At 56.2% G+C, this 14797-nt stretch overlaps 1 protein-coding gene across 2 annotated transcripts; it reads left to right on the plus strand.

Annotated features, from left to right (window-relative positions):
• The first annotated feature begins 1471 nt into the window (after positions 1 to 1471).
• LOC139795898 (coiled-coil domain-containing protein 183-like) lies at positions 1472 to 6503 on the plus strand. 2 transcript variants are annotated; one of them, XM_071743262.1, is made up of 14 exons: positions 1472 to 1786; positions 1879 to 2000; positions 2152 to 2229; positions 2639 to 2806; positions 2941 to 3045; positions 3203 to 3325; positions 3703 to 3831; positions 3981 to 4029; positions 4115 to 4212; positions 4479 to 4639; positions 5021 to 5180; positions 5324 to 5449; positions 5623 to 5722; positions 6157 to 6503. In XM_071743262.1, the coding sequence occupies exons 1-14, from the start codon at positions 1630 to 1632 to the stop codon at positions 6255 to 6257; spliced, it is 1677 nt and encodes a 558-aa protein (XP_071599363.1). In that variant the 5' UTR covers positions 1472 to 1629; the 3' UTR covers positions 6258 to 6503. The 2 variants fall into 2 exon arrangements, with proteins under 2 accessions (XP_071599363.1, XP_071599286.1); XM_071743185.1 differs by having other exon boundaries at positions 4112 to 4212; positions 6157 to 6502.
• The last annotated feature ends 8294 nt before the right edge of the window (positions 6504 to 14797 follow it).

Consider the following 14797-nt stretch of genomic DNA (forward strand, 5'->3'; position numbering starts at 1 on the left):
AGCAAGTGTGCTCCACCTGGGAATGGGACAGGAGTCCAGGAGCACTGTGGTAATCTGGGAGGCATGGGAATGTGTGTGGTGAATCCTTCCTGAGGGGATGTCCCAGCTTTGGAAGTGCTCTCAGGATGTGTCATCATGTCAGTGTGACAGCAGCACTGAGGATGTCTGGGAGCATCCAGGCTGCTGTGTGGCCATGCTCTGAGTCAGTGGGGGAGAGGGAGTCCTGACATCCCTGCCTCACAGCCTGTGAAGCTCAGCAATACCATTTTGTGGCTACAGACTTGCTTTCTTGTTTGGTTTTCTTTTAATTTCCCTGGAACTTTCATCCTCTTCCAGGTTGGAAGAAATACTGACAGGTGCCTGTGGATGCTCAGTGAGATGCCCTCTTTGTCTCTCCAGTGTTTTTTCCTCTCCTTCCCCTTCAGCCTTCCAGCGGTGTTTGGTGAAAAGAAGAGTCAGTGTCTGTTAGCTGGACCAGGATTTCCTATCATTTGGGATAAACACCTGTGGCAGATGCTCCCTGTCCGCCAAAGTTACTACCCTGAAATTTATGTGTCACCTAAAATGTCAAATCCAAGAGTCCCTTTGCCAGCTTCATTGTTCCTCTCTGGACCTGCTCCTGCATCCTCAATATCCTTCCTGAACTGAGGGGCCCAGAACTGGACACCGTACTCAAGGTCCTTTGGCCCCCATGTGCAGGGCCCCCAGCGTCATCTTGATGTTTTCTTAGAGAAGTACTGACCTGGGTATGGTGGCTTAAGTTTTGCCAAATGACTGGGATTAGCACAAAGGACACAAGCACCCAAGCAAAGAACTGAGTTTATTTTACTGATGCCTTAAATGACCACTAAAGGGAGAAAAGAAAAAAACCAAAGTGCTATATATAGCAAAGTGAACAATTTCTATAATGTGTTACCATCATCCAGATCCAGTGTCACTGGGGAGTTGCAGTGAGCGTGTGGAGAACCTTTCCCAGCAACTGGGAAATCGTATGCAGTATGTCCACTCCTAGCTGAGGTCTCCAAAGCTGGATGTAAGAGGGTCCATCTTTCATAATATTATCAATCGCAGCAAGTCAGAGGGTGGGGCGCAAGTATTTTCCTCTTTAAGGTTTCTTCTGACCCAAACCATTCTGTCATTCTATGATTCCAAGATCATGTGGAAGCCCTCCCCAGAAACCAGTGCATCATGATGTCACTGAGCCAGCCCAGGTGCCGGGGCACTGAGTCAGGCCCTGCACACACGGGACCAGTTGCTGGTACTGCTGGTGCTTCTCGTGCGACTGCTACCAGTGCTGTGGTGCTGCCGTGCTCCTGCTGCTGAGGTGTTGCCAGTTCTGTGGTGCTGCTTGTGCAGTGGTGGTGTTGGTGCTGCGCTGTTCCTGGTGCTGTGCTGCTGCTGCTGCTGTTGCTGTGGTGCTCGGGTGCTGTGGTGCTGCTGTTGCTGTGGTGCTTGGGTGCTGCGGTGCTGTGGTGCTTGGGTGCTGTGGGGCTGCGGTGCTGCTGGTGGTGGCTCAGCCCTTCAGCTCAGCCCTGCCCTTGCCCAGTGAGGGGAGGTGAAGTGGTGCAGTGCCCATTCCAGCCCTGTGGTGCAGTTCCCCTGTGTGCAGTGAGAGCCGAGTGAGGGGCGATGGCCGGGCAAGAGGCAGCGGTGACTCGGTGGGGCGCTGGAGCTGCCCTGGCTGCGGGTCCAGAGGGCCGAGGCAGGAGCACCGGCACCGCACCGGTACAGAAAGCCAAGCACAGCCAGCGTGCCCAGGAGCTGCGCGACTTCATCGCCCTGCAAGGTGCTGCCCCTCTGGCTGCGGGCGGGGGCCTGTCTCTTGGTGCCTCCCGGTGTTGTCCTGCATGGTACCAAGAGCCCCTCTGTGTTCTCCAGAGCAAGGGAGGAAGCTGCTCACACAGATGTGTGAGGAAAAGCTCCGCCAGAGGAGAGAGCTGCTCCCCGGTTTGCGTGAGGCACTGCAGGACGACGCCCATGCCCTGGCCATGCTCCAGAAGGTACCGGCAGGTCCCACCTGCTGCACCCCTGCCTGGTGCTGGCCCCGCAGAGCCGGCTCCTCCCCGGGTCCTCTCCAGGACAGCAGTAGGATGTGAGTGTCCCCAGGCTGGTGGGTCGGTGATGTTCTCTCTGCCCCTCTCCTGCCCACAGAGCAAGAACCTCCCCAGCTTCGGGGCTCATGGAGCGCAGAATCTCCTGGACGTGGCTTTGGCCAGGAAGACGGTGGAGGTAAAGGCAGGGTCTGCCGTGCATGGGCTGCTCACCTGGGGCTGGGGCTCTGGGAACAGAGCTCGGCAGAACATGGTGCTCCCCTCTGCTCCCCACCAGCATCTGCCTCTGGGAGGGCCTCAGGGGGTTCTATTGACGCCTGCCCCCGGGGCTGCGTCACGCAGAGACCCCAAAGCCCGACCCACCCCTGTCATCGACAAATGCCCACCTCTGCCTCACCTCACCCAGCTCCCAGAGCAAAGCTCTCCCAGACCTGCTCCCACCAGGGCAGGGACTATAGAGACATACCCCACAGCACTGTCCAGTGTCCCCAGCTCTCCCTTGGGGGCAGTATTCCAGGCAGGATCCCCTTCTCCCTCCCCGTGGGTGCCCAGCCTCCACCCCGATGACGTCTCGCCTGCCCGTCCAGGAGGCCGAGGAGATGCTCCAGGCCCAAATCCATCACCTGGTGAGGAAAAGTGACCTGGTGCTGCACGAGGTGAGGCAGCAGAGCCGAGCCCGGGACGAGCTGCAGAGGTGCCTGCAGCATCTGCAGGATGCCACCAAGGAGGACAAGCGGCTGCAGGCACAGGGGCAGGTACCCAGGACCCTTCCTCGGCTGGCAGCACCCATGAATGCTTTAAGCCAACCCCGTCCCCACTTTCCCTGGCTGGGCATTTGGCTCAGCATTCTGGGTCACCCCATGTCCCCCCCTCCTCCACTCTGCTCCAGGTGATTCGCCAGCTGCAAAACAAGACTGGGAAGATGGTCACCAAAGTCCAAGCTGGACAGAGGGTGACCAGACACTACCTCACCACGCGGGAGGCCTTGAAGAGGGTGAGCTCCTCCTCCCTCTGCCATTGTCACACCCGCTGCCCCTGCAAAGGCAACCAAGTGCCCGGGGGGCTGCGCCGTCCCAGGTGGGACACCATCCCAGAGGGTGGTGAGGGCTGTCACAGCGCGGGGTGACGTGCTCTGGCTCCCTGTGTTCCAGGAGCTGGCCCACCTACCTGCGCACCTGGATGTGCTGTCTGAGATTGCGGGGCTGTACCATGGGGAGCTGCAGGACACAGAAGTCTTGGCCTTGCATGCGTGCAAAGCTGCGGGTGTCACCCAGGTGAGACGGTGCAGGGCACCGTGGGACCCTTTTCCAGACTCTCAGCTCACAGACGGCCCCAGGGCTGCTGAGTCTCCCTGCCATAAAGAGCACAAGAGACAGAGCTGGGTTTGCCCATAGCAGCCAGGTGCCTCCTCAGCTCCTCCTGGGTCTTGGTCTTGGGCCAGGAGGCCCTGGGGCTAGGGCCAGCCTGCCCAGAGCACCAGCGATGCTGAAGCCAGCACGCTCCATCCTCCAGCCCCAAGTGCCCACTTTCCTTCCCAGCCTGTTTCCACGGGAGGGTCATTTCTGACACCCGCCCTCCCAGAAGCCCAGGTGGCTCACAGAGATCCGTTTGGGCTTTGGCTGCCACTTCTCTCTTCTCTGACATGCTCCAGGAGGCCTTGGGCAGGATGGAAACAGAGGTAATTATGGAGAGTGAGTTCAGGCAGCGCTCCCTGGCCGCCAAGAAGTTGCCAGGCAGCAGACAGTGGCTCAAGGAAGCAAGAGAGAAGCGCCGGAGAGGGGTGAGCTGGGGTCCACGGCACAGGCAGGGCTGTGGGCAGAGGGCAGGCACCAGTGTCCAGACCCCCAAGGGTGGGTGGATGTGGGCTCTGAAGGGCCAGCTGCCCCAGGTGCCCCATCCACTTCGAGATGATGATGAACGTCCTTGCAGGCCAGCTTGGGCTTCCTGAACCAGGAGGAGGAGGGGGACTCGCTGGATGGTGAGTGCCTAGCTAGGCCCAGGCGGGTGGGATGAGGGCACAGCCGCAGGCATCCTTCCCTGACGCTTCCCTCCCACCCCAGCAGTCAAACTGGAGGCCGCCAAGTCCAAGATGCAGAGCGAGGCTCTGTGGAATGAGAAGATGGGGCGGGCCAAGGCTGCGCTGCAGTGCTCCCACCCCTGGGTAATGTAAAGCCCCTCTCTGTACAAACCCCAGCAACCTGGGGCTGCTCGAGCCCCGTGGGACTGAGACCTCTCTGCTCGCCTGCTTTCCTTGTGGGGTTTTCTGCTTTCCTCTCCCCCCGGCATCCCCCCAAAGTCCCCCTGTGCAGGCAGGGGTGGAGCTGCTCTTCTCCATGCCATGAGCCTGCGGAGATCCCTGTTGCAGAAAGCTCCCCCAGGCCACAGCCCTGATCCAGGGGCTGAATCCTCCTGCTCTCCCCTGGACAGGACATCTCCAGCGGGCTCCTGATGCAGCAGACGCTGTCGACAGGCATGGAGCACATCATCACGCATTGTGAGGAGAAGAAGAAGGTGCTGGAGAAGAGAGTGAGGGAGCTGGAGCTGAAGCATGCCGAGATGAAGTTTGGCAAGCCCCCGGACACAACCAGGTGCTGCTTGCCTGGGGACAGCCGTGCCAACCGGGCCACCACCCTTTGGGGGGACCCGTGTGAATTAGGGGTGTCCCGAGAGGACCATCCTTCCTCCGTGCCCCTGCAGACTCCCACCACTCCTGCAGCAGGACGTTTCTCAACGAGGGTGCTTCCCCCAGCTCTGCTCCTGGCAGAGCACCCAAAGCTCTGGCCCTGGCAGCCAGACCCTTTTGCTCCTTGTCTGGAGTGGGGAGCAATCCAAGCAGCACGGAGCTGGGTTGCAGGGAGCATCTCTGCTGGCCATCTGGGGTGGGGGCCACCTGAGCAGCTTTTGCCAGAGGTTTGTGGTGTCCCTGCAGCCCTGTGCAAGTGGATGGATGCGGATGTGTTTGGCTGCAGGGGGCTGGAGGAGGAGCTGCAGATGAACCTGCAGCAGGAAGAGGCTCGGCTGGAGCACATGCGGTCCCAGGTGCTGAGAAACCAGGAGGTCCAGCTCCAGTTTACAATGGGCACTGACAGCCTCTTGGCCTCTCTGCACGGCATCACTGTGGATGGCCAGGTAGCTGTGTGGTGCTGGGCTGAGCACGGCCCCAGCCAGTGCTTGGTGGTGCCACGGCACAGAACAGTGACACAAGGTGCAGCCACTGTCACCCAGGTGACTCGTTCTCCCCACCGAGGTTGTTGTTCTCTCTCTCACTCCAGGACAGTCCGGTCAAAACCATGGGGTTGGAGGAGAAGCTCCAGCACTGTGGGCAGAAGCTGCAGTACCTGGTGCAGCAGGTGGCCACCTCAACCCCTCCCAGCCAAAGCCCCGATGAGGAGAAAAAGGTATGTGGAGTCTCCATCCTTGCTGTGGCCTTTGGGGACCCAGACAGGTGTCTCCTGGATAGCCCAGCCCAAGCCACCCTCCCTGCTGGGTGGTGTGAACATTGAGGTGAGGCATCTCTCATGTTGGAACATCCACCTCCCCTTCAGCAATTCACCCAGGGTGTCTTTCACAGACTTTGGTGAAGATCCAGAAATTGCTGGAGAAAACAGCCGTGACTGATGGGAAGAACCTGAGGATTTCCTTGGAGGGGACAGACAATGGGGCCCACCAAGGTAGGAGATAGCACAGTGGTGACATGTCCCACAGCAACTGTCTGGGCACCCTCCCGTGGGGATTTCTGGGTCTCCAAGGTGGTGTTGAGTGTGGCAGGGATGCAGAAGAAGAAAACCAGGCAGTAGGATGATGAACATGGAACCACAGCAGGGAGAAGGAGAGAGGCTGTGGGGCAAGAAGGGAGACCCTTGTCTCCAAATCACTTGTTTGTGAAGAATGGACCATGGCTGGGGTTGCTCTGTGGCCTCTTGGATGCTCTTGGAAGAGCCTGGTGGCATTGCCAGGCCCTGCCCGTCACCCTGGGCCGCTGGGCTGGCAGAGGCAGTCAGTAGTGCCTGTGCTGGGCACTCCTCCTCCTGCGCGGGGAGGCAGGGAGAGCGGAGGTGGCCCCATAGCTTCTCCTCAGCCCGCTCCTCTCCACTCTGTCTTCTAGATTATTCAGACCGAGACTCCCTCCCTCTCCTCACCCGGGAAGACATCAAGAATCAGGGGCTTCTCCTGATCGAAAGCAAAACGAGAAAGAGGAAGAAGTAGCAGTCGCTCCTTCATGCGTGGGAGCTTTGTGTGCCCCAGCTCGCCCGTTGTGTGTTGGATGCCCCACCCCCCTTTGTACCCTTTCCCTCAAGCTTCAACAGAGCAGATCTTTGTCATTCCCCCCAAGCCTGTGGTACTGCTGGAACAGGGGGGTCTTGGGTCACTCCTGTCCCCTGGAATGCATGGGGGTCAAAACTTGAGGGGTGCTGAGGTGGTTTGGAGGCAGCCCCATCCCCCTGCCCCTCACCCAGCTGCTCTCCCAGCAGAGGTGGGGATGGGCTGGGGTGGGGATGGGCTGGGGTGGGGACAGCTTTCCTGGGCAGAGGAAAGCAGGGGCTGGGATGGCTTTCTTCCTCGGGTCCTGTGAGCTCAGGGAGGTGCCTGGAGGGAAGGTGACCTGGGACAGCAGAAGATGCTGCACCAAGCCCGTGCCGCCTTGGGGATGGATCCCCAGCCCTGCCCATGGCTTGCCCACACCCACCCGTGGAGGCCGCGTCCACAGAGGGCAGAAGAGGTGTTGGGGTGCTCCAGAGTTGGGGGGAAGTCTGGTTTTCAAGTCCTATACCCCCAATCCAAGCTTTTGACCCATGGGGTGAACAGCAGGGAGCACAGGGTGCTGAGCACAGTAACAAGCTGGGGGCTGTGGGTGGATAGTGGGAGATGAGCTGCGTGGTTTCTCCACAAGAACACAAGTAGAACTACAGAACCAAGAGAGTGACAAAACAAAGCCCATCAAGCCCCTTGGAAACCTTTCCCCCCCAAACCCCTGGCTGCCAGTAACACTACCAGGTGAGGAAGCAAGTTGCTCTTTACCTTTGTGTGGCAAAAACAGTGTCCTGAGTGACAGGTGTCACTGCTGAGCACCAGGACAGGGTACAAGGAGTAGAGCTGCCCTTGTCCTGCTGTCTCAGATGTGTATGGCTCAAGGTTCAAGCCCTTGGGATCGGTCACCAGTGGTGTCCCCAGAGGATCAGTGTTGGGTCCAGTTCTATTTAATACTTTCATTGATGATTTAGGGGATTGAGTCCACCATCAGCAAATTTGCAGATGACACCAAGTTGGGGGGGAGTAACTATCAGCTGGAAAGGGAGGAGGGCTCTGCAGAGGGACCTAGACAGACTGAAGAGTTGGGCTGATTCCAATGGGATGAGGTTCAACAAGACCACGTGCTATGCCTGCACTTTGGCCACAACAACCCCACGGGAGCTCCAGGCTGGGCACAGAGTGGCTGAGAGCAGCCAGGCAGAAAGGGACCTGGGAGTCTGGATTGACAGGAAGCTGAACATGAGCCAGCAGTGTGCTCAGGTGGCCAAGAAGGCCAATGGCATCTTGGCTTCTTATCAGGCCAGGGTTAGTTGTGTGTGTTGTGTGGGCAATAGGTCCAGGGAAGTGATTCTTCCCCTGTACCCAGCACTGGTGTGGCCACACCCTGAGCACTGTGTCCAGTTCTGGGCTCCTTGGAATCTCCCTCAAAAGGACAATTTTAAAATGAATAGCCCTGGCTAGGGTGGAGGAAGGTGCTAATGTACCTGGCCTGAGCTGAGCAGGGGGTAATGCCTGGGAAGAGATAAGACCTGATGGCTGTGTGAAGAGGTCACCCTTTGGAGGGGAGTCCCCTCCAGGGAACCTCTCTGCAATGGCTCTGGCTGGGGTGGGGAGACACCTTGGCTCTTCTGGTGCTAATGAACCTGGTTTCTGGGCAGCTGACTGACAGATGAACAAAAGGTACTTAGGGGTATAGATGTCTGTCCATGCTGTCGCTGCTTTGTTTTCTCATGACCCATCTCGCATTGGACTCTGTCCAGGATCAGAATGCTATCTTGAAGAAGCTTGCTGGACAGCTGGAACCCTGGTGGTGACTTTGACTCTCTCTTTGTCTCTCGTATCTTCTCCTTTTCCTCTCTCCCTCCTTTGCCTGGCAACATATCCCCCACACTTTCACGGGGTTCTATCTTGTGCCACTTGTTAAATAAAAGTTTATGCTTGCACCTGACCTTTGATGTTTGACTTTGTTCACGCGGATCAAAACAAAAATAATTTAATGTTACTCTGGACCACAGCAAGGAGCAGCCTTCTCTCGCCCCAAGAAGGCCAGAGAAGCTGTCACGGCTCCCACACCCTTGCTCAAGTTGAAGAACAGTCAGCTGCAGAAGGCTGTTCTAAAATAAAGCTGAGCCCCATGATCATCGTACATCTCCCCTCTGTGTCAGGCTACCTTATGCCCTAAACCATCCCAAGCCCTAGGGCAGGATCTAATAAGAAATTGTTGTTAGGAAGCATCTTACTGGCGACATCTAAAGCTGCTTGTGGCATCCAGCTGCTGGGGTTTTACAAATTTCTCCAGAGCTTTGGTGACAGATGGGGCTTCCTGGAGGAGTGAGAAAGAAGAGCCCCGAGTTGATGGAGATGCTCTCACCCAACCCCTGACCAGGAGCTGATAAATCACCCGAGTGGCAGAGGCTGAGGAGACCCACCTGCAAGGAACCTGCAAGCAGTGCCCAGAAAGAGGGCATTCTGCTCAACATTTCCTTCATTCCCCAGGGATTCCTGGAGCTAGCACGAGCTGCCTCTCTGTGGCACTGCCCAGTTCAGCTCCTGCTGCTGTGCAGGGTCATCAAGAATGAAAACAGCTCCGCTCATCAGCCCAGGAGCCAGAAGTGTGTGGAGAGGGGCAAAGAAGGAGGAGAGCATGTCAAGGATAAACAGAGGACAAGGCGTCTTTGTCCAGCTTAAAGCCACCACCTACAGGGAGACCACTGTCACAGGGGCCTTGGGACATCCTGAAACACCACTACAAACCCTCTTATTTTTATATCCAAAAGGACATCCAGGAAAGGCTCCTATGGGCCGGAAACCACTTGGCAGCTTGAGCACCAGACTGGGAGGCAAATCAGAAGCTCAGTGAACGGGGAAGTTGACTGACTGTGCCAGCTTACGCTCTTCAGACCTCCTAAGCCAGTCACACACTCAGCTGTTTCCCACAGGCAGACAGAGAGAAGGGCACAGACAGTTCTAGGGAGGGCAAGAGGTGTGGGAAAGTACCTCTGGATACCATAAAGCTCCAAAATATCTGATGGATGACGGTCAGCTGGGAAGACATGTCCAAGCTGCCTTCATGCAGACAAGTGCTGTGCTTGGCTTCGAGAGTACACCTCAGGAACTCATAGGCATCCTCCTGCATTCCAAGCTTAAAATGTTCTCTGATTCCTCCCCCCCTCAGGGCCAGAAAGAGGAGCCTTTCTGAAGATGAGCACACCGAGATGTGACAAGTGCCTCCTAGGCTTGAGTGTTCCAAGAAGCCAGAGATGGGCGGTGGCTTGACAAAGAAGGGCTGCATTTCTCCTACATCCAGTTCCAGAGAAGCGCCATTTGGAAAGAGATGAGACCGTTTCAGTGCGTAAAATCATCTTTTCCAAGTCAAGTTATCTACAGGAGCACCTGGGGTAATGTCACAGTTTAGCACTGGCCCGGCGATTAAACTAAGTAACAAATGCTCTCTATTAATCCCTCTCTCCTCCCTGATAAAGAGAGAGAGAATAAGGGAGAGACACTTATGGGTTGGAAAATAAACTATACAACTTTAATGAAACAGTAACGATAAATAGGAAAAATTACCAAATATATACAAATATAAAGGAAAATTGATACCACGTTCCTTCCCCCCTTTTCCCCTAATTAACTCTCACGTCACCACCGAGGCTGCATGGCAGCCCTGGGAAAGTCCAGGCTGGACTCCTGGAGTTGGCAGCAGTCAGGAACACAAAGATATGGACTGGCACGGATCAGGACCACAGGCAGATGAACGGACGGGATCCTCCCAGGATGCCGGAGCAAAACAGGGAACGGGTGAAGAAAGGGAAGCGGGGGCCATGCCTGGCCCCATTCGAGGGAGAAGCCTCAGGGGAGGGGGAAGCTCTTGGGGAAACTCTGGGAGAGGTGCGGGTTAGGATTGGATGATCCTTAAGGTCCCTTCCAGCCCAAGCCAGGCTGCTGGCATTCCTGAGCAGCAGCTTCCAGCTGCTCCCTTGCTCCAGTAATATATGTGTGTGTTTGTGAATTCATGTTGAATAACTATAGTGTTTGCTAACCCAACTTTTATAAAGTGTTTGCTAACCCAACTTTGAAAGTACTAACAATATATCTGCCTTCAACATTGTGAAATATGCAAAGATATGAATTCGTTAGAATGAAATACAACTGTTCTTTGTGTAACTACAAGGCTTAGAGGAACAAGAAACAAGACATCCACAGTTTCTGTACCTTGAAAACACGACAGTGTATATGCTGTTGTGCTAATCTAAGCTGATTTTGCTGCTCACCACAGAGCGATGCAATTTAAGGTGGTTTTACTGCTGACTGCATAGTGTTGCACAGGAAAGACAAAAAGGAGCGCATGTGTGAAATCGAAGGGTACCAAGAGGGCAAACTGAGGAAGACTACTGACTTCATCCAACCATCACCGGATAGGGGTCAAGAAGGCCCCCAGAGATAAAGTGGGCATGTGCCTTTGAAGGCCCACCTCTTCCAAGAACTAATAAACATAATCCAGCCTATTCCTAGAGGAGTCATGAACATCTATTAGAATAGTTATGAATATGTATTAAGGTATGTAATATAAACTAAAAGAGTAAACTTTACGGTGTGCGTGTGAGTGGAGCGGAGACTCCCCACGCACCCAGTGCTGCTTTGCTCATTGCGATTGTGTTAATTAAATTAAACCATTAACAGAATATTGAGTCTCGGTCTTTTATATTAGCGGGACACCTAAAACATCAAACCTACAAGCCTCAGACACCAAGCGTGGCTCCAAAATTCTGCACGCCTGGCTGTGGCTCCCAAATGCAAAAAGTTCAAAGCCTGAAAGCTGTTGCTGGTCCTCACCAACTTCCCCAAACCCCCTCCAACACTGGGGCTCCGCACTTAGCACCTAAAACTATCCCAGTTTTCCCCAAAGCCCCTTACTCTACCACCTGCCTCACCAAGCAGGAACATGCCGTGAGATCGCTGTCAAAAAATCTTCTCCTTGCCAACCGTGCCAAAAGTCTCGCCACCAGCATTCAGGTTCCCCCAGGGGCTGGGCCCAACCCCTGCGTGTGCTCCACCACCTTATCCTCAACACAGCCCAGGTCCGCAAAGGACATCCTGCCACCTCAGGCAAGAGCTGGCACATCATCTTGGAAGCTACACTCTAGCCCATGGAGGACAGCAAAGTGATTTGAGTCAGCCAGCGTGGCTTCACTGAGGGCAAGTCCTGCCTGAGCCCCCTGCTGGCCTTCTATGAGGGAGTGACTGACTCAGTGGACAAGGGAGGAGCTAGGAATGTAATTTCTTTGGACTTCTGTAGGGCCTGTGTCACAGTCCTCCCCCCCCAGCATCCTTCTCTCGACCTTGGAAAGACTCAGGTTTGAGAGCTGGGCTGTCAGTGGGTAAGGAACTCTCTGGCTGACCGTGGACTCCAGAGAGTAGTGGTCAATATCTCTGTGTCCAGATGGAGCTCAGTGATGAGTGGTATCCCTCGGGGGGTCTGTATTGCAATGAGCAGTTGAATGTCTTCATCAAGGGCATAAACACTGAGCTCCAGTGTCCCCTCAGCACATTTGCTGACAACACCAATCTGGGGGGTGCAGCTGACAGCCCCCCCTCCCCCCCCCAGGGACCTTGACAAGTTTGAAAAGTGGGCCCCTGGGAACCTCATGGGGTCCAATGAGGTGAAGTGCAGGGTCCTGCACAGGAGATGGGGCAACCCCCAGGATCAAGACAGAAAGAAGAGAGGATTGAGAGCAGCCCTGGGGCAAAGGACTTCTGGCGTTCTGGTGAGCCCAGAACTTCTGTTCTTCAGAAATCACACAACCTGCTGGGCCATAACCAAGAGACACACCACCTGCTTTTGCAGAGCACCTTAGCAGATACAAACCTCTGACCAAGTAAGGACATTGTGTCCTCATGTCAGAGACATGGGCACCGAGGGGATAGAACAGAGCCCTTCGTTCACACATCGTCCAGTCTGGAGTGGTGAAGTTTCCTCTAGGATTTTAGGAGAACTTCACGTGTCTCGCTTTGAAGCTCTTCCAGTTCCTTTGGCAAGCCCAGCACCGCCAACTGACCACACCCAACTGGCCACTCTCAACTCGCCAATGTCAACACGCCACTGCCAATTTAGCACCTCCAAACGACCACCACAAACCGGGCACTTCCTCATCGTAACCTCCAAACGACCTCCACCTATTTGCCACCATCAACTCAACACCAGCAATTCAGCGAGGGCAAAAGACCAGCACCACCAGCCCACCAGCAACTGGCAGTTCACCACCGCCTCTTCAGCACCACCAACTGGCCCACTCCAACTGGCTACTGCCAGTTCAGCACCACAAATTCAGGACAACCAGTTCACAACCACCACCTCGCCAGCACCAATCCAGAACCACCAACTGACCCTCAGCAACTCCCCACCACCAATTCAGCACCACCAGCTGACCACCACCGTCACGGTCTGTAGGTGTTGATTTTTCACACTTGGTTTGTGAGGAAATATTACTACTGTGCATGGACACCCTACAAATAACAAAAGTAACCAGGTTTAAGGTTTGAACAAAACACAATGGTTTATTTCAGGGAAAATAACATCACGTTGAAAGGAGGTCTTGGGAAGGAGTTAATAGGGGAGGGGCAGAAACACAGGGGGAATAGGTTTTGAAACAAATTCATCACCCCAAGGAAAAGGACTATAAAGGAAAGAAAGAGCACGATGAACATTTTATTCAATCTCTGCAGAAAGTCCCAGCTGGCTGCTGCTGTCACTCTTGGCTTGGAGGAACTTGTAGCACTGGGTCAGGATGCCCATGAAACTGAGCCGTGCTGCTGCCATCAGCAAGGGTTCGACATGGCAGGACGGTCCCAGTGTCCCATGGTGAGTGAGGATGCTCACCAGTTCCAGGGAAACATTCCCCATCTTCCGCTCCTCCTGGCAGCTGCCAAACAAAGCCCTGAAAGCAAGAAAGCAGCGCTGGGGTGAACTGGAGCTTTTTAAACCCTGAGCCCTCCTCCCCTGTGCCTCCTTGCACCCCCGCCCCAGCACCAGCGTGGGCACTGGCAGCAGCCGTGGGAAGGAAAACTTCTCCCCTGGCTCCTGGTGCAAGCCAGGAGCACGCCGGAGGTGGCCGCCTGGGGACGGCGGGACGCAGAGAAGAGTGGCACAGGGGGGGGCCCAACCTGGCTGCTGCTCTGGGGGGACAGCCCAAAGAAGGGGACACCTGGTTGTCACCTGGGGCCAGGCTGTGCAGAGGGATGGGATGAGCTGACCTGCGGGGGTGATGATGTCTGCTCAGCAGGCTCGGGGTGCTGCCTGTGGGAAGGAGGCCATGGCACCGGGCTACTGCTTCCAGCTTGCTTCACACGCTGCCATCTCCCCCGGAGCCCTTCTCCCCCCCCCCCTTGGGCTCTTCGGGTCAGGGGGGGGGGTCTCAATGACATCTTCCCACCTCCACCTTCATCACTGGCACCTTCAGTCCCACGCTGCTGCTGTCCCCTGCTCTGGTGACATTGGGGAGGTTTAACGAAGAGCGGCCTGAGGGGAGTCCTCGGTGAGGAGAGGAGGGCTTGGAGGGCACTGGTTTGGGTTGGAAGGCACTGGTTTGGACTGGGACAGTCCAGTAGAGCCTGGGGAGGCACATGGGGGCCTGGGGGACAGCAGCTGCAGTGTGGCACTGGTGAAGGTACCGTTGGGAAGATGGCAGGAGAAGATTGTCCCTGAGACATCAGAGACAGCAGCAGAGAGCCCGGAGGGACTACCCTGATCTTTGCTGCTTCTGCAGAGTCTCTAGGATCAGCAAGGTTTGAACTGCCAGGCACTGGACTGAGGGCTCAGGGTCATTTTGCAGGCACTGGAGGTCTGTGAGAGAAACAAAAGAGAGCAGCGGTGAAACCTCCCTGTCTGCACAGCCCCTCCCGTGCCAGCCCCATCCGCTTCTTTCCCTGGCCAGGAGGAGCAGGTGGGATCAAGGGAGCAGCTGGAAGCTGCTGCTCAGGAATGCCAGCAGCCTGGCTTGGGCTGGAAGGGACCTTAAGGATCATCTAGTCCTAGCCCCCAGCCTGTCCCAGAGTGTCCCCAAGAGCTTCCCCCTCCCCCTCCCCTGAGGCTTTTCCCTCGAAAGGGGCCAGGCATGGCCGCCCCCTGCCCAGCCTCTGTCCCCTGCCCCATCCATGGAGCCCAGCTCTGACCCCACTCACCAGAGGACATTGCCAGCACTCTATACCGATGCCTCCTCAGGCGCCGCGCAGCATGCCCTGCGTACAGAGCTCCCGTCAGACCTCCCCCTACCCAGCACTGCACAGCCCTGCCCGCGACAGCCACAGGGCCGGGCTGCCAGAAGAGGGTCCCCGGGGGTTGTTGCTCACCAATGAACCTGATGGCTGCCAGTCTCACAGCAGTCGGAGCATCCCTGAGCCGCATCTGGCTGAAACTCACGTACTCTTCCACCCAGCTCCTCTCCTGCTCCAGCTGGGGAGAGCCCAAGGTCACGGGGCTGGCACAGACCGTTTTC

The sequence above is a fragment of the Heliangelus exortis genome, chromosome 1, assembly GCF_036169615.1.
Source record: "Heliangelus exortis chromosome 1, bHelExo1.hap1, whole genome shotgun sequence".
NCBI lineage: Eukaryota > Metazoa > Chordata > Aves > Apodiformes > Trochilidae > Heliangelus > Heliangelus exortis.

Excerpts from the sequence above, each read along its gene's own strand:
- LOC139795898 (XM_071743185.1), top strand. The coding sequence starts at position 1,630 with ATGGCCGGGCAAGAGGCAGCGGTGACTCGGTGGGGCGCTGGAGCTGCC. Across the intron at positions 3,046-3,202 it reads CGCGGGAGGCCTTGAAGAGG|GAGCTGGCCCACCTACCTGC; the intron begins GTGAGCTCCTCC and ends CCTGTGTTCCAG. Across the intron at positions 3,832-3,980 it reads GAGAGAAGCGCCGGAGAGGG|GCCAGCTTGGGCTTCCTGAA; the intron begins GTGAGCTGGGGT and ends ACGTCCTTGCAG.